Source organism: Myxocyprinus asiaticus, chromosome 21, assembly GCF_019703515.2.
Source record: "Myxocyprinus asiaticus isolate MX2 ecotype Aquarium Trade chromosome 21, UBuf_Myxa_2, whole genome shotgun sequence".
Taxonomy (NCBI): Eukaryota; Metazoa; Chordata; class Actinopteri; order Cypriniformes; family Catostomidae; genus Myxocyprinus; species Myxocyprinus asiaticus.
The window spans coordinates 24,144,787-24,163,346 of NC_059364.1; the positions used below are offsets into that span (position 1 = coordinate 24,144,787).

An 18,560-nucleotide genomic window follows, 5' to 3' on the forward strand; every position below is an offset into this window, starting at 1 on the left:
CACTTATAATGTTAGTAAAAAAAAAGAAAAAAAAAGTCATAATTTAGTTATATGTGATCATTTTTCACCCTGTCTCTGTCTGAAATGCTCGGTTTTGGCCTAAGCGCCTGCTTTAAACTGCAACGTAAACGCCCACTGTTCTGATTGGCTAACATCATGCAGCCCCTCGAATACAGACATTTAAAACTCAACCTGAAGAGAATAAACCTGCGATCGATACATTAGCAGGGACACGGCGGTTGGCAGCACTGGACTGTGACTGGAGCACTGATGGCAGGAAATGACGGTAACTCTGGCAGCGATCCGGAAATGGAGGATGAATCGTGTAGCGGGAGTGCCGGAGGGAATGAATGGTGCAAAATAGTTAATCGGAAAAGAAAGAAAACCAGTATTCAAGGATCATATACGGATAGTGGAAAGGAGGATCACGTGAGTAGGAAAAATACATAAGAGTTTAAAGTAATGTTGAAATTCACAGAATGACGATTAACCCAATTAAACTGACCAAAGCTCTGAAAAAAGCGTTAGGAGAAATAAATAGTGCTAAGACTCTGAGAGATGGAAATTTGATCATCACGTGTAAAGACGAAAAACAACAAAAGAAGGCACGGAGTATAAATTCAATGCTTGGATTCTCGGTATCATGCACATTGATGAATAGGAAGCCTTGGGTAAGAGGTGTAATACAGTGCATCTGGAAAGTATTCACAGCGCTTCACTTTTTCCACATTTTGTTATGTTACAGCCTTATTCCAAAATGGATAAAATTCATTATTTTCCTCAAAATTCTACAAACAATACCCCATAATGACAACGTGAAAAGTTTGTTTGAAATCTTTGCAAATTTATATATATATATATATATATATATATATATATATATATATATATATATATATATATAAAAATAAAACAAATCACATGTACATAAGTATTCACAGCCTTTGCTGAATACTTTGTTGAAGCACCTTTGACACCAATTACAGCCTCAAGTCTTTTTGAGTATGATGCTACAGCTTGGCACACCTATTTTTGGGCAATTTCTCCCATTCTTCTTTGCAGGACCTCTCAAGCTCCATCAGGTTGAATGGGGAGTGTCGGTGCACAGCCATTTTCAGATCTCTCCAGAGATGTTCAATCGGGTTCAAGTTTGGGCTCTGGCTGGGCCACTCAAGGACATTCACAGTGGTGTCCCGTAGCCACTCCTTTGTTATCTTGGCTGTGTGCTTAGGGTCGTTGTCCTGTTGGAAGATGAACCTTTGCCCCAGTCTGAGGTCCAGAGTGCTCTGGAGCAGGTTTTCATCAAGGATGTCTCTGTACATTGCTGCATTCATCTTTCCCTCGATCCTGACTAGTCTCCCAGTTCCTGCCGCTGAAAAACATCCCCACAGCATGATGCTGCCACCACCATGCTTCACTGTAGGGATGGTATTGGCCAGGTAATGAGCGGTGCCTGGTTTCCTCCGGACATGACGCTTGCCATTCAGGCCAAAGAGTTCAATCTTTGTTTCTCATGGTCTGAGAGTCCTTCAGGTGCCTTTTGGCAAACTCCAGGCGGGCTGTCATGTGCCTTTTACTGAGGAGTGGCTTCCGTCTGGCCACTCTACCATACAGGCCTGATTGGTGGAGTGCTGCAGTGATGGTTGTTCTTCTGGAAGGTTCTCCTCTCTCCACAGAGAAATAATGGAGCTCTGTCAGAGTGACCATCGGGTTCTTGGTCACCTCCCTGACTAAGGCCCTTCTCCCCCGATCGCTCAGTTTGGCCAGGCGGCCAGCTCTAGGAAGAGTCCTGGTGGTTCCAAACTTCTTCCATTTACGGATGTTGGAGGCCACTGTGCTCACTGGGACCTTCAATGCTGCAGAAATTTTTCTGTACCCTTCCCCAGATCTGTGCCTCGATACAATCCTGTCTCGGAGGTCTACAGACAGTTCCTTGGACTTCATGGCTTGGTTTGTGCTCTGACATGCACTGTTAACTGTGGGACCTTATATAGACAGGTGTGTGACTTTCCAAATCATGTCCAATCAACTGAATTTACCACAGGTGGACTCCAATCAAGTTGTAGAAACATCAAGGATGATCAGTGGAAACAGGATGCACCTGAGCTCAATTTTGAGTGTCATGGCAAAGGCTGTGAATACTTATGTACATATGAATTTCTTTTTTTATTTTTTTTTTATATATATATATATATATATATATATATATATATATAAATTTGCAAAGATTTCAAACAAACTTCTTTCACTTTGTCATTATGGGGTATTGTTTGTAGAATTTTGAGGAAAATAATGAATTTAATACATTTTGGAATAAGGCTGTAACATAACAAAATGTGGAAAAAGTGAAGCGCCGTGAATACTTTCCGGATGCACTGTAACTGGAATTCCTACAGATGTACCTGCTGACAAAATTAAAAGCTGCATTGAAGGGGGGAAGGTAATTGGAGCAAAACGGCTTCAATATGTTAAAAATAAAGAAAGGATGGATAGTCTATCGGTTATGCTTCAATTTGATGAAGAAAGAATGCCAGAGAGAGTAAGAATAGGCTATGTAAGTTACCCAGTAAGACCATACGTACCTCCTCCACTAAGATGCTTCAAGTGTCAGAAGTATGGACGTTAGTGCGGTTTGCAGAGGAAAACAACGATGTGCGAGATGTGGGGGTGACCATGAATATGTTAAATGTGATGGAGCGAAGGCAATTGCAGTGGTGAGCATAGTGCTGGATTTGGGGGATGCATTGCTCACAAACATGCTGTGAAAGTTCAAAATGTGAGAATATCTGAGGGGTTGACATGCTGAAGCAGCACAAAAAGCAAAACAAAATGAACAGACAATGAGATAGATAAAAACACAGGAATGGACTGGGAATACGTTGGTTCAAAGAAAGATAAATGAGGATAGACTGGTGATCGGAAAAATTTAATTGTTTCATTTATGGCTGAAGTGATAAATTGTTCTGCACAAGCAGAACGGAGAGAATTAAAATCATAAGGGCAGCAGAGAGATACTTGAATGTAGCAGGAGTAACTTTGGAAAAACTAAATGACATGCAAAAGCCTCAAACAAGTACTCAAACAACATGTGGAAGTACATATTAATAATGCTTTTAACTATTCTGCAATGGAATGCCAGAAGTCTTATTACAAATGGATCAGAATTCAAAAGGTTTATAGATCAACAGGATAAGAAACCAAATATAATTTGTATACAAGAAACATGGTTAAAACCTCAATTAAATTTTGTTCTGCAAGGATATAACATTGTAAGGAAAGATAGAAGGACAGGAAATGGAGGTGGGGTGGCCACTTTTATACAGAATGAATTAGAATACAGAGTCATTAATGAGCCTGAAGAATACGAATTGGTGGTTATAGATATATATGCAGAAAAACAAAATATCAGAGTAATACATTATTATAATCCTTGCAGTAGACTAAGTAAAGAATTAGAAAAGGTTACTGGATCAGGAAATCATAAAATAATTTGGTGTGGTGATTTTAATGCACATAGCACTTTATGGGGAAGCAGTAATGATGATCATAATGGGGATGTTGTAGAAAAATAATAGACAGTAATGGGTTAGTATGTTTAAATGATGGTAGAAACACGAATTGATTTGGTACGTGGAATCGGGTCAGCTATAGATTTAACACTGGTTTCTGAAGAGCTAGCAAGTATATGTGTATGGGACGTTTGGGAAGATGATAATATGGGTAGTGATCACTATATAATTATATGTAAAGTAGGGATGAGTGTATTGAAGCATAATGTGATTTTATCTCAAAGATGGAGATTTAATAAAGCAAACTGGGAAGCATACAAATATCTAAGTGAGGTAGAACTAACAGCAGTAGAACTAAATACGATGGAGGACATAGATGAATGTAATGGGAAAATATGTAAAGTATTGTATGATGTAACAGATACTGTTATAGGAAAAAAGGGACAATGTAAAAAGAGGAAAGCAGTCCCTTGGTGGACAGAACAATGTAGTAATGCTGTACAAAATAGGAATAAAGCATTTAGAAAAATCAAAGACATTTATTTGAAGATTTTATTAAATATAAGAAAGCACAAGCTGAAGTAAGAATAGTCAGAGCAGCTAAAAATAAGTACTGGAGAGATTGGTGTAATACAATAGAAGATATTGACATAAGTGAAGTATGGGGTTCAATAAGGAAAATGGAAGGAATATATAGAAATCAAACTTTACCAGTTTTAAAAAATGATGAAGAAAGAATGGCTGTGACAGATAATGAAAAAGCTGAAATGCTGGCTGAAGTATTTGTTAAAAGTCCATAGTGATGATAATGTATCGGAGGATATTAAAAAGTATAGAAATCAGAATAAGAATCAGCACCCAGATGTGATGACGAAAATAAATCCTTCTGGAGACACTTTAGACGCAGATTTTACTATATATGAATTAAAGATGGCTCTAGGGGGAGTTAAACATACATCTCCTGGAAGAGATGATATATGTTATGCAATGATCCAACATTTATCAGACAGATCTTTAAAAATTATTTTAAATCTCTTCAACAAGATATGGAATGCAGGAAAGCTCCCTTCTTCATGGAAGCATGGTACAATAGTACCAGTAGGCAAACTTGGAAAGGACAAATCCATTCCAATTAATTATAGGCCAATTGCATTAACTTCTAATTTATGTAAACTGATGGAAAAAATGATTATACATAGACTAAACTATATATTGGAAATAAAAGGACTTATATCGCCATACCAGAGTGAATTTAGGGCGGGTCGGAATACAATGGATGCTTTTTTAAGCCTAGAAGCCGATATCAGGAAAGCTCAAGCAAATAAAGAAGTATTGGTAGCGGTTTTATTCAGTATTGAGAAAGCATATGATATGCTTTGGAAAGAGGGACTTCTTATAAAACTTAAATGTATGGGAATTGGAGGAAAGTTGTACAACTGGATTATGGATTTCCTTCTTGAAATTACAATACAAGTTAGGGTAGGAGTTGAGTATTCGAAGACATACAAGATAGATAATGGAACTCAAGGAAGTGTATGCAGCCCAGTATTTTTTCATATTATGATAAATTATATTTTTAGTCATTTTAAAGGTGACATAGGAAGGGCATTATTTGCAGATGATGGGGCAATATGGAAAAGAGGACGTAATATTACATGTGTATCACAACGATTACAAAAAGCAGTAGATGAAGTGGAGGTATGGGCAAATAATTGGAGCTTCAGATTATCAGTGGCTAAAACTCAAGTTATGTTTTACAAAAAGGAAACATGTACCAGAGGTTAAATTGAAGTTATACAAACAAGAGCTGGAGCAAGTCTCAGTAGTTAAATATCTCGGTGTATGGATGGAACCTAGACTGACATTTGCAATGCATGCTAAAAAAACTAATCAATAAATGTAAAACAAGAATAAATATTTTACGATGTTTATCTGGGGTTGAATGGGAAGCTTGTAGATTATCATTGAAAAGAATATATTGTACATTAATCAGATCAAGTTTGGATTATGGAAGTATAATTTTTGGATTTGCATCTGAAACCTTACTCAAAAAGATTGAAGCAATACAGAATCAAGCTTTAAGAATATGCTGTGGTGCGTTCAGAACATCTCCCATTGCAGCCATGCAGGTAGAAGTTGGGGAAGCTCCTTTATACCTTCGTAGGTATAAACTAAGAATTAATTACTGGGTTAATATAAAAGGTCATAGAGTCATCCAGTAAAGGGAGTGATAGAAGAATGCTGGGAACATGGAAACAAAAATATTAAAAGCTTTGGATGGATTGCTAACAGGGAAGCACAAGCAGTTGGTATTGCAGACTGTGATGTTAGCCCAACTGTGATATTATCCAGTATTCCACCGTGGATATTTCCAATGCCAATAGTAGACATTCAAATACAAATAAAAATTAAGAATGAGAAAGATACCCCTAAGAACATTATTGTACAGCAGTATTTAGATAAGACTTATTCATCATGGTTACATATATATATACTGATGTTCTAAAGATCCTATCTCTGGAATAACAGCTGCTGCAGTATATATTCCTAAATTTAAAACCAGTATTAACAAAAGAATAATTGATCATGTATCTATGTATGCAGCAGAATTAATTGCCATGATAGTAGCACTCCAGTGGGTAGAGGATGTAAAACCAAGACTAGTAGTAATATGTTCTGATTCTCATGCAGCAATCTCAAGCCTTGCTAGTGGAGTAAAATCATCAAGGCAAGACATTATTTATGAGATTCTTGCAAGCTTGTTAAGAATAAGTAGTGTAAGCTTAATAAATTTTTTGTGGGTTCCTGCTCATGTGGGAGTGGAGGCTAATGAAGTGGTTTATAAGCTAGCTAAGCAAGCTCTAAAGCACACAGAGATAGATATTCTAGTGACTCTTAGCAAGAAAGAGGTTAAAGGGAAAATTAAAGAATTCATAAACAACAAATGGCAAGAAGTATGGAACTGTGATAACAAGGGCAGACATATGTATAATATTCAGCAGCAAGTAGGAAATGGAAGAAGTGTTTTTAGGAATAGGAAAGAAGATACAATTATTACTTACATCTGAATAGGGCATACTAGACTAAATAATTATATGTTTAATATAGGAAAATATGAAACAGGTCAATGTAATTATTATGATCAGGCAAAAACAATAGAGCATGTTTTTGTTTTTTTTTGTTTTTTTACCCAATTTGGAATGCCCAATTCCCAGTGCGTTTTTAAGTCCTCGTGGTGGCGTAGTGATTCGCCTCAATCCGGGTGGCGGAGGATGAATCCCAGTAGCCTCCATGTCCGAGACCATCAACCTGTGCATCTTATCACGTGGCTTGTTGAGTTTGTCGCCACAGAGACATAGCGCGTGTGGAGGCGCTCAACTCACCATGCGCCCCACCGAGAATGAACCACATTATAGCGACCACGAGGAGGTTACCCCATGTGACTCTACCCACCCTAGCAACCGGGCCAATTTTGTTGCTTAGGAGACCTGGATGGAGTCACTCAGCACACCCTGAGATTCGAACTAGTGAACTCCAGGGGTGGTAGCCAGCATCTTTTACCACTGAGCTACCCAGGCCCCAATAGAGCATGTTTTAATCAAATTTAAAAAATATGGAAAAGAAAGGTTAAATCTCATTAAGGAAGTAAGAAACATGGGCGTTGAATCATTTAATATGCAAAGCCTTTTGAAAGAGCATGCAGAACCATGTAAAATATACAGTGCTATTTTAAAATATATGAAAGAAATAGGATTAAATAGAAGAATTTAGTTTATTTATTTTATTTTATTTTTTTACGGCTTATTAGAGCTCCACACTCCAGTCCAGTTGGTGTCGGTAATGCACCGGAAGTTGGTTTGCCAACCGCCATTAAACATCATTAGAAGAAGAATAAACCCGCTCCACAACATTATGAAATTAAATTTCAGGGTTTACACATAACCCACACTGTAAGCACAGCAGCACCATTAACTATCAAACAGTCATGACATTTGAAATATTAATGAATGAAATGGTTTACTCACGGTTTTGAGATCAGGTCAAAGTCATTCTAGCAAGTCAGTCCACTGTCGGCCATCATTGGAATGCTCTCGGGAGACTATTTCCAGTCATGCCAGTACAGCTCTTATCTACTTGACTGGGGAAAGACCAAAATCTCAAAAATGGTTGGTCAAGTTTGCGATCAAAGAACATATTTCATATCAGCAATAAAATCTGACAATACTGGTATTATAAAGTGTGATTATTTACCTCATATTACGCTAAAGAAAAACGCAATTTTCCCGGCATGTATAGCTAATGCACATGCGCGTTCTAGAGTTGATTGACAGGTGGATGTCCTTTGTGTGTGTGTGGTTTATATCTTCTAATCTGTTGTATTGTCTAAACTACTTGCCTCTTTTGTTTTTCTACATAATGTCATTGCTGCAAATGCAAATAAAAACTTGAGAATACACAAAATCACCGTGTGCATGCGGATTAATATTACACTTCAGTCGGCATGACTGAAACGGCACTGAAACAGATATTCTTTTAATTTCTTAAATAACCTCCTCCACGGCTCTATCGTCGGAGAGAGCGTAACGGTCAACTAGCGTGCTACGACAGTAAGTCGCCGTTTGCGGATACCATACAAATGAATAGGGACAGCCGTAAACTGACACCTACCTGTCGCAAAAATGTCCGCGTCTTCTTTTATAAAACAACAATTTTATCGTAGTAAACATCACACATAGTTCTTTCCAAAACGATTGTTTAGCCTAAAACATGTTGAAGATTAGCGGACTGCCGGTCAGTTTATTAAGTGATGAGCTGTTTCCTGACAAAAGCAGTTTATTCAGCGTACTGAAATATCTCCGTAGACATCCATTAAAAAAACGTCTCCTCGCCAGTGTACCGCCCATAGAATGTATATGGGACCGCCGCGTTATGCTATTTTATGCTAATCTTGTAGGGTAAACTATGAAGAAGGGCTCTGGCTGAACTTTGGCTTTTGATGTCTTGAGATAAGGAATCATAATGGCTGGAGTCTTTGGACCGCCTTTGTGTTTATGAACCGTTTCCTGAACAGCTTGGATTCCTTAACTGCGTTATTTTTTTTATACTATTATTTCTCTGAATCCTATGCACGTAGTTCAGCGAGCTGCGGAGGACTTGTCTTATCCAAAACGGTACGTATACATAGTTTGAAGTCATGAATGCAGGAGCCCTAGACAGAGGTGTTGAAGCTCCTGTTTGACAGGCTGATAGATAAAATGGTAACACTGTGTGCTACCTGTGGCTGATACTCGAATGCATCTTATCTCTCATTCCTTTATTGATGCATGCAACAGTGTCAACGTATGAATTTTTTTTTCTTTCTTACTCAGTGCGGTTAACTTATTCAGTAGTTTAAAATGGCTTTTTCAGGCCCTGTAGTGGGTCGTTGACGTTCATATTTCTCATTGTTAGACCGTACTTTTTTGAATATCATTGTGTTGAATGTTATGCCTTTAGCTTTCGTTTTCGCACTATCAAATTCTAGAACCGTTAAATGGACTGTTAATAACTATAATTAGTGGACCTATAAGCCTAAGCATATCTTTTTGCACAGAAATCGAATCACTGAAAACTTTAAGCAGATGGCTGTACTTTATGGCTTAATAAAAAAGTAGATAGTTTCCCTTGTTTCATATTTTAATCAATCTATTAGCGTTTTGTTCCCTTTAAGGATTCTCAGTGTGATTGTATACAGGAACTGAGCCTTCTCTGGTCATGTGTTTGGTGACCAGGTTGCCATGGTAACTGTCCAGACTAGAGCATAGTGAAGAAGGATTTTGCACAGATGTCTATCTTCAGATTTTATGTAGTGCTATTGTAGCCCACAGGTTCTGTTACAAAACTGAATAACACATTGATGGAATTTCTGTTTTGCTTCCTTGCTGTAATCATGGATACACACAGAGCCCTGTCTGTAACAGTGCACTGAAACTGAAGATTAATGCTCTGATTCACATTCTATATACAGAGCAAAAAATAAAAAATACTGTAATTGTATATATTTTTAGTGTTTTTAGGATAAGAGCTGATATGTCAACAATTACTGAATGAAAAGTGAAAGGAAGCCCAGATAGGCTCTGTGGAGAAGACACACTCTTGTCTTTGTTTGCTGGCAGACAATGATTTAAATTTTCCCACATGATCACCCCTCATGAAATGGCAGTTTTTTTTTTTTGTTGGTTGTCATGGAAACCAAAGCCTCAGCCAATCAAGGAAGAATGGGTCAGTCAAAGTAATTCTAGCAAGTCAGTCCACTGTCAGCCATAATTTGAACGCCTTCGGGAGACTATTTCCATTCATGCCAGTGCAGCTCCTATCTACTTGAATGGGGAAAGACCGAAATCACAAAAACAGTTGGTCAAGATTGCGATCAAAGTACATATTTCACATCAGCAGTAAAATCTGACAACACTGGTATCACAAACTGTGTTTCTTTACCTCATATTACGGAGAAAAAAGAAAAAAAAAAACATTTTCCCGGCTTGTGTAGCTAATGCACATGCGCGTTCTAGTTTGATTGACAGGCAATGTCTGTATCTAAAAGGTGATTGGCTCATTTATCTGTAAGGCGGGATTTCCTTTCTACATCAATTGACCATTGGCTGCCGTTGGGCGTTCCAATTTCTCCCATTCATTTTAATAGAAGTGGCCCATCTCTGCTAAATAATATCTGGGTCAGTCTATGAGTGAATGAACATTACATTTATATAGTGCTTTTCTGACACTACACTCAAAGTGCTTAACACAGTGAACAGGAGACTCTCCTCAACCACCACCAGTGTGCAGCATCCAGCTGGATGATGCGACAGCAGCCATGGTGTGCCAGTACGCTCACCACACACCTTTTTACAGTATAGTGTCCCCATTACTATACTGGGGCATTAGGACCTACACAGTCTGCAGGGTGAGCATCCCTTGCTGGACTCCCAGTCTAGTGTTCCTCAGAGAAATAAAAGAAACTGCTTTGTCTGCACAGTTATTTTGGTTAATCTGAAGTAATGCAAGAATTTGTTTATTTTACTTACAAGTAATAGATATATTTATAAGTACTGTAGGTTCTAAGGCTGTGGTTACTTTTGTAGGTAAGGAAGTACAAAGAGCAACAGCATTCACAAATTTCAGGCAAGCCTGAACATGTAGCCTTATTAATGAGATTACTGATCTAGATCAGAAGTAAATCTATTACAGTGAATGGGCCCAGCTTACAACTAGATATCTCAGACCTTTCTTCTATGATGATTCAAGCCTTTGCTTTGTTGAATCATGCAATGTTTTATACTTTGTCTTGATATAACCTTTTAGCTGTCATTCTGGACAAATGAGACACCACAGAATCTGGATGTGTTGCAATGGCTCTTGGAGTTGACAAGACCTTTTCAGACCGCTCCTTGCAGATGGAGAACAAGAACTATGGGAGGTGGAAGACCAGGATCCCGGAGTTAATTCACAGTGATCACTCAAGATCACTCAGTCATAGAGCAAGTCAGGTGTCTAGGCCTGCACATGTCCAGGAGGTCAAGGATTCAGAAAAAGAGCAGAGTGGTTGCAAAAAGACAGTCACCATGGCACCTCTTTCCAGGTATATGACAGACAGAAGCCTCTACACCATGAGAAAACCACTGATCTCCTCACAAAACCAGATGCCCATCCTGAAGAATCCATCCATGCATGTAGACTCAAAAAGGGTAAGAATCTAATGCCACATGATGGATGTGCTGTATTTAAGAGGCATTTGTCTTGGGTGTCTTGTTTTTGTTAAGGGTGTCTTGGTTCTGGAATTATTTTTCTCATTAATTTTTTTTTCCAAAGGGATGTCATAAAGAACTTCATAAAAGAGTTCTAAGCCATAAACTAAACCAACCAGCTCCAAGATGAATCACAACATTAAAAACTTTGATTTGAAACAAAAGTATTTGAAAATCAGATAAAAAGACAAAGGTATAAGACAGTGTACTTTAATAAGGGTATAAACTTCTATCCCACTACTATCAAAATCAATCAAAATCAAATCAAATCACTTTATTGTCTCACAGCTATATACACAAGTGCAATGGTGTGTGAAATTCTTGGGTGCAGTTCCGATCAACATAGCAGTCGTGACAGTGATGAGACATACCAATTTACAATAACATCAAATTAACACAGCACAATTTAAACATCTGATATACACATAAATACACTCAACAATATACAAATAATAACATACACTGTACAGTATACAATACGCACTATATAGATACACATTATTCAATAAAAAAAAAAAATAAAAAAAAATATATATATATATATAAAAAAAAGTATATATTTATAGAATGTACAGTATTGTACTATATTGACATTCAGGCTGTCGGTTGATAGTCAGTTGTTAAGAGAGAATATAATATAGTAGTAATATAATTTATGACAGTCCGGTGTGAGATATAAGAGTAAGGGTAATAAAGTGCAGTGCTGATGTATTTTGATCGTGGGTGATCAAGAGTTCAGAAGTCTGATTGCTTGGGGGAAGAAGCTGTCATGGAGACGGCTGGTGCGGGTCCTGATGCTGCGATACCGCCTACTAATCTCATTCAAAATGATGGAATTAGGCTTAAATGATTTGTTTAAAACTGATAAGGATAGAATCAATATATATAAAGTATCTTGCAAAATATTACGATGTATACAAATATATACGTAGTTTGGTAGTGCAGGGAGACAACTCAGTTGCATCATTCGCAATATGTCATGGAAGTGGGCAGTCATTGAAAGCAGACAGATGGCTTCAGCAGAAGCATATACTATTGATTAACAACCTCGGAGCTCACAGTAGGTCTGTCTTTAAAGTATATACGTTGCCATTAATAATCAATTCCACTTTAAAAATAAAAAAAAAATGTTTTATTTTTACTTCCAGAACCAGACTGCTGCAATCTATTGTGCCCTTGAGCATGATTGCTGAGATTGTTCTGGAGAGCTGATTGTCACTGTAATTTATGTATTGCTAGACACTTTTGATGGATAAAGTTTGCCAAAAGTGAAGAAAACAAAGCTGAATTGAGAATTTAAATCCCAGGGTTTTCCATTAACCATGAGCTGTTGTCCATTTCTTTCAGGAAGCTCAGATGAGCTATAAAGTAGATTCCCCTAAAGAAAAGGAAAAAAATCTTCTTAAGCAATCCGTCAGGGGAATCACAGATGTTTCTCTATCTTATACATTCTCTCCACCAATGTCTAGAGAGGACCTGAATACCTCCATGAGCAAATCAGACCTCCGGCTGTGGTCACATGATGATGAGCCTATTTTTAACACATCAGCCAACAAATGCAGCCTGTCTAGTCCTCCTTTAGCTTCTATGAGCCTCACTGCACCCCCAGTGCCTAAGTGGATATCCACTCCTCGAAACACTTCGTCCAACCATACTTCTCGTTTCACCAGTAATGTAAATACAAGAGCAGGTGAGATGGAGAGAGGAAGAGATTCTCTTCTTAACACCAGATCTTCCCAGTATTTCAGTAAGAACCACCCACTTGGACTCAAACACATGTCCCCTTATCAGGCCAACTATTGGGCCTGTGCCATCCCCAACACCATGCCACCCTCTCCAGACCGCAAATCCTCAAACTGGGATCCTGAAAAGGAATACCAGGCACTTCTGGACTATACATACCCTCTGAGACCCAACATGGCCAATACATGGGGTTTACCCGAGTCAGAGTCTCTGTTACGAACTGATCCACTGTTGCAAGACTCTGGCATTGAGTTAGACCGCTTTTGCAGCTCTTCTACCCTGTCTTGTTTGGACCTATCCCAGACAGGGACTCGACAGGGAAGGTATAGTCCAGCAACAGGCAACAAGTCAACAGAATTTGGGGGTCTAAATCTAAAGAAACGATCACATTCTAAGTCCTCAGATGGCATACTGTCCAGTAGCTTGTACTCTTCACTAGATCAAGCTGGCTTGTCTGTTGAGAGTCTGGACTGTGAGAGAAAGCCAGGGGTTCACTACCGTAAATTTGGTACCTTCTCCACATTCAGGTCTGTCCCCACATTCATTAGTTCAGCACACATTCTGCCCTGCCGTGATTCACAGGGTGAATGGGATGAAGAGTTTCTTCGCCTTCCTGAACAGCTTCAAGAACTTCAAGTGCTTTCACAGCAGCTGAGGGACATTAGTGCTCAGATGGGCCAGCCGGTGACCACCAGCTGGGAATCTCTTGAGAGCGAGATTACATCTCTCAGGTCACCAACGGTTGTAGGAAAGCAGGAACTATTGGTAGAACAAAGAGGTAAGGAAAATGATGAAGTAGAGAGGGGATATGTATCGGAAGTCCCTCTTCAGAGTGAGGATCATTTAGAGGAGGCAAAGGAGCCTGGTACCCGAATTCAGATGATTAGCCAAGAGGTGAACCGGAGTAGCCTGAGGGAGGTGGAAGCCATTATGGATCAGCTGAGTGGGATGTCTATGTCTGAGCTTCAGTGGATGATACCAACAGACCAGGATGAAGAGGAGACCAAGGAGTCACTCATACAGCACATACAAGTGAGTGGATTCTAAGGCCAAATCCACACTAATACTTTATTGTATAAAAAACATTGATTTTGCTATATTTAAGCCTCTCATCAATAATGGAATGGTTCTTTCCTCCACTGAAAACAGAGACTTTCCTAAACGCTCTCCATAATGTTCTCAATAAAAATTACCTTTAGACTGATTCAAATACAGTTATTACATACAGTAGACATATACTGTATTTAGTCAATATAGTGATATCAAATCATGTGATGACACTTGGGAAAAGGATGACCAGTGGCGCAAAAATGGGGTATGCGGGTATGCAGCATATGCAGTGTATATGGGTGCCACACAAAGTGTGAAACATTGAAACATTGCTATTTCATACACTCCTGTAAATGGGTTGCCACGCTGATGATGATGACATTAGGAAACTGAAAATGGAGGTATATTAAGGTATATTTCCATCTTTACTTTTCCGTCTCGCGCACGGTGAAGTGCTCAGCCTTTCAAAATATTCTCTTTTGAACCTGAGCCCATACAGATGCATTTGACGCACTAGGTGCGCACTTCGACTGCTTTGTGATACTTGTAGCAGTCAACGGCAGGCACATGCACCGACGATGCACAAAAATGTGGCCTGTCCACAACGTGTCTTAAAAAAAAAAAAAACTATGCTCCCCTCGGACAGTCTGCATGTAACTGTGCTGATGATAAAATATGCGTCACTTGCAATGTGCACAAGACGGATCGGCACACAGAAAACCGAAGTATGTTTTGGCCTTAGATGTGGACGTGGCTTAAGTTTCTATCTTTGCTGAGAATTTAGCTGGAATTCATGAGCACTGTTACATCCTTTTCCAATAGGCATTTTGCTCAAACCTAGAAAAGCTGGTCCAGTGGCTGTACAAGGTTGTAGAGAAAGTGGAGGTTCTTTCTCCACCCATGGTTGACTTGGAGAGTGTCAAAGCCTCCTTAGCTGACTACAAGGTTGGTAAACCAGACCTCTTACAACAATAAGAGATAAGTGAATAAATTCAGTGAATAACTGCAACATGATGTTTCCACAGAGTTTTCAGGAAGAAGTCCAGGCTCATAAGCCCCTCACAGCAGATATCCTGCAAACTGGAGAGATGCTTTTGCATTGCATGAACTCAGCCTCTCCATGTAAGTCTCTTTAATGATATCAAGTGCTATGAGTACAATAAGATAATCTAATTTAGTATCATAGGGTGATTTCTACAGTTTAAGGAATTGTTATAGCATCATTGTGACCACACGTTTGGTTAAAAATGGTTCAACAGTTTAATAAGAGAAACAACCATTGTAGGAAGGTGTTTTACTGAAGATGTGTAAACTTTGACAGCTGTAAAACCTCTAAACCCTTCAGCTTGATTGTATAATGTATTAACAAGACTACTTTGCATGAAAAGGAAAAGTTGCATTGTTACTGAATCCTCAGTAGTGCCTCCAAAACTGTGAAGTAGAAAAATTCATTCTTAATTAACATTAGATCTTTTTATTATTTTATTACACTCAATAATGTCCTCTTTGTTCCTTGATTCTTTTGGTACACGTCCAGAAGTGCCTACAGCTTTTCAGTTTTGGACATGCTGTGCAGTGTAACCCAATACTCGCAGTCGCATCTGACAGAAACAGGAAACGCTCTGCTTAGAGAATGCGGCCATGCATACATGACTTAGAGAGCTGTGCTGTTACCTAGCATGTTGTATTCTATTGCCTTACCATGCACAGTGATTACAAGTCTTTTCTCTTATTTTACATGCAATAACATCAAGCATTAGAAGTCCTATTTTTGTGTCAACACATCACCAGCCTTTAGAAACAGGGTACCGATATTTTTGGAAAACCTGGAAATATCAGGGAATTTTAGAATTGTGTTGTCCAAGCCTGGGAAAGTCATGGAAATTAACAAAATATTAAAAGTCATGGAATTTCAGTGGCCAGAAACGGTGGGAACTCTGTAGAATTTTTTTTTTTTGCTCTCAGTCTGCTGCTAATATTGAATGTTTTTGTTCTGTTGGATTTCTGGTTCCTCAGTTCTGAAGGAGACACTGATGCTCATAGAGAGGCAGTCTCATACACTGGAGACACATTCAGAGTATCTTTTCTCCTCTATTCTGTCAGCCATGGACCGCCTCACTGGCCCCAGGACTCAGGAAGCCTCAGGTAAATAATCTACTTACCCTCATCTCATTTCTGCAACAATGCAGAGGCCAAAGGCAGCAGATGTGGGTTCTTTTTGTGATGAATAATTTTCCTACACATTTCATATATGTATAGTGCCCTCTAGTGTCATCACATGATTTGATACTCCCTTACTGTCATTCCTTTTGATTATTAAGAGTGCCACATCATCAAATTATTTCTCACTCTTTCTCTACAGAAGGGATTTCCTGAGAATTATCTGCTTGCAGTTTTATCCTGAACAGTCTGCTTGCTGCCTTCGATAAGACATCCTTTTTGTGCCCCTGGTGTTTTATCAAGTCCATATGAAGAGGACAATAACTTTCAATCACTAAATACATGACAAACATGTTAGCATTGTTTCCTCTGTTTTAGACTTTATAATATGTTTGTTTACTGTATCCAAAAGTGGTGTTATGTTTGCTGTTTCTTTGAATCTCACAGCTTGTGTTGTCACAACATATACCGATCAGCCCCAACATTAAAACCACCTGCCTAATATTGTGTAGGTTCCCCCCATGCCGCCAAAACAGCTCTGACCCATTGAGGCATGGAGTCCACAAGACCTCTGAAGGTGTCCTGTGGTATCTGACACCAAGACGTTAGCAGCAGATCCTTTAAGTCCTGTAAGTTGCGAGTTGGGGCCTCCATGGATTGGACTTGTTGGTCCAGCACATCCCATAGATGCTCAATTGGACTGAGATCTGGGGAATTTGGAAAGAGTCAACACCTTGAACTCTTTTGTCATGTTCCTCCAACCATTCCTGAACAATTTTTGCTGTGTGGCAGGGCGCATTATCCTGCTGAAAGAGGCCACTGTCATCAGGGAATACCATTACCATGAAGAGGTGTATGTGGTCTGCAGCAATCTTTAGGTAGGTAGTACATGTCAAAGTAACATCCACGTGAATGCCAGTACCCAAGGTTTCCCTGCAGAACATTGCCTAGAGCATCACACTGCCTCCGCCGGCCTGCCTTCTTCCCATGGTGCATCCTGCTGCCATCTCTTCCCCAGGTAAACGATGCAAACGCACCCGGCCGTCCACATTCTCTAAAAGAAAACGTGATTCATCAGACCAGGCCACCTTCTTCCATTGCTCCATGGTTCAGTTCTGACGCTCACGTGCCCATTGTAGGCACTTTCGGCAGTGGACAGAGGTCAGCATGGTCACTCTGACCGGTCTGCGGCTACGCATCCCCATACGCAGCAAGCCGCGATGCACTGTGTGTTCTGACATCTTTCTATCATGGCCAGGATGAAGCTTTTCAACAATTTGTGCTACAGTAGCTCTTCTGTGGGTTCGGACCAGACGGACTAGCCTTCGCTCCCCACGCACATCAATGAGCCATGGGTGCCCATGACCCTGTCGCCTGTTAAGAGTTGTCCTTCCTTGGATCACTTTTGGTAGGTACTAACCACTGCATACTGGGAACACCCCACAAGACCTGCTGTTTTGGAGATGCCCTGATCCAGTCATCTAGCCATCACAATTTGGCCCTTGTCAAAGTCGCTCAGATCCATTCGCTTGCCTATTTTTCCTGTTTCCAACACAAGAAATTCAAGAACTGATTGTTCATTTGCTGCCTAATATATCCCACCCCTTGACAGGTGCCATTGTAACGAGATAATAAATGTTATTCACTTCACCTGTCAGTGGTTTTGATGTTGTGGCTGATCAGTGTATGTGATGAGCTTTTGACATTTTACTTATACAAACCAGCTTGTGATATTTGAATTGCCTGACTTTACATACAGTAACATACTGCTCATATTAGAAAATGCCTTGAGGTGACCTATGGAGTAATACTGTTATGCTCTGCTGAAGAAGTGGACAGACACCGTGCCAATCATGATTGTGATCTCAGGTTATTACCCTATTAAGTTTTAATAGAGAGCAGCTCAGCCTTTATTTGTATCCCTGCAGCTTTAGTTTCCCCTCCGAGTAACCTTTGACACAATGACACATTTGTATGCATTCTATTTTTTTATTAATAAATAGTGATTGATAGAATGATAATTAAATATTTGAATATACAATAAAGATAAGCCTCCCAGAGTTCTATGGACTGAAGGCAAAGTGCTATATTTGACACACATCCACAGGACAATCCCTGTCCGTCAAGCATGGTTTATGGAAGCACCATGCTTTGGGGTTGCTTTGCAGCAGGATGACCTGGAAAGCTCGGTGCCATCAAAGCATCATGGATGGAGTGTTAAAATTTGCAGGTCAAAGGAACAAAATGTATAAAACTAAATTTCAAGGATCCCACGCTTTCTGACCAGTTAATTTCCATGATATTTCCACAACTT

General features: G+C 39.3%; 2 protein-coding genes across 3 annotated transcripts in view; one reads left to right on the forward strand and one right to left on the reverse strand.

Annotated features, from left to right (window-relative positions):
• LOC127411817 (SERTA domain-containing protein 2-like) overlaps window positions 1-18,560 on the reverse strand; it is a 346,503-nt gene that overhangs the window by 107,622 nt on the left and 220,321 nt on the right. The window lies entirely within an intron of this gene.
• Window positions 256-18,519, forward strand: cep68 (centrosomal protein 68). 2 transcript variants are annotated; one of them, XM_051647599.1, is made up of 7 exons: window positions 256-429; window positions 10,851-11,233; window positions 12,641-14,068; window positions 14,909-15,031; window positions 15,112-15,208; window positions 16,103-16,231; window positions 16,449-18,519. In XM_051647599.1, the coding sequence occupies exons 2-7, from the start codon at window positions 10,898-10,900 to the stop codon at window positions 16,460-16,462; spliced, it is 2,127 nt and encodes a 708-aa protein (XP_051503559.1). In that variant the 5' UTR covers window positions 256-429; window positions 10,851-10,897; the 3' UTR covers window positions 16,463-18,519. The 2 variants fall into 2 exon arrangements, with proteins under 2 accessions (XP_051503559.1, XP_051503558.1); XM_051647598.1 differs by lacking the exon at window positions 256-429 and adding an exon at window positions 8,212-8,680.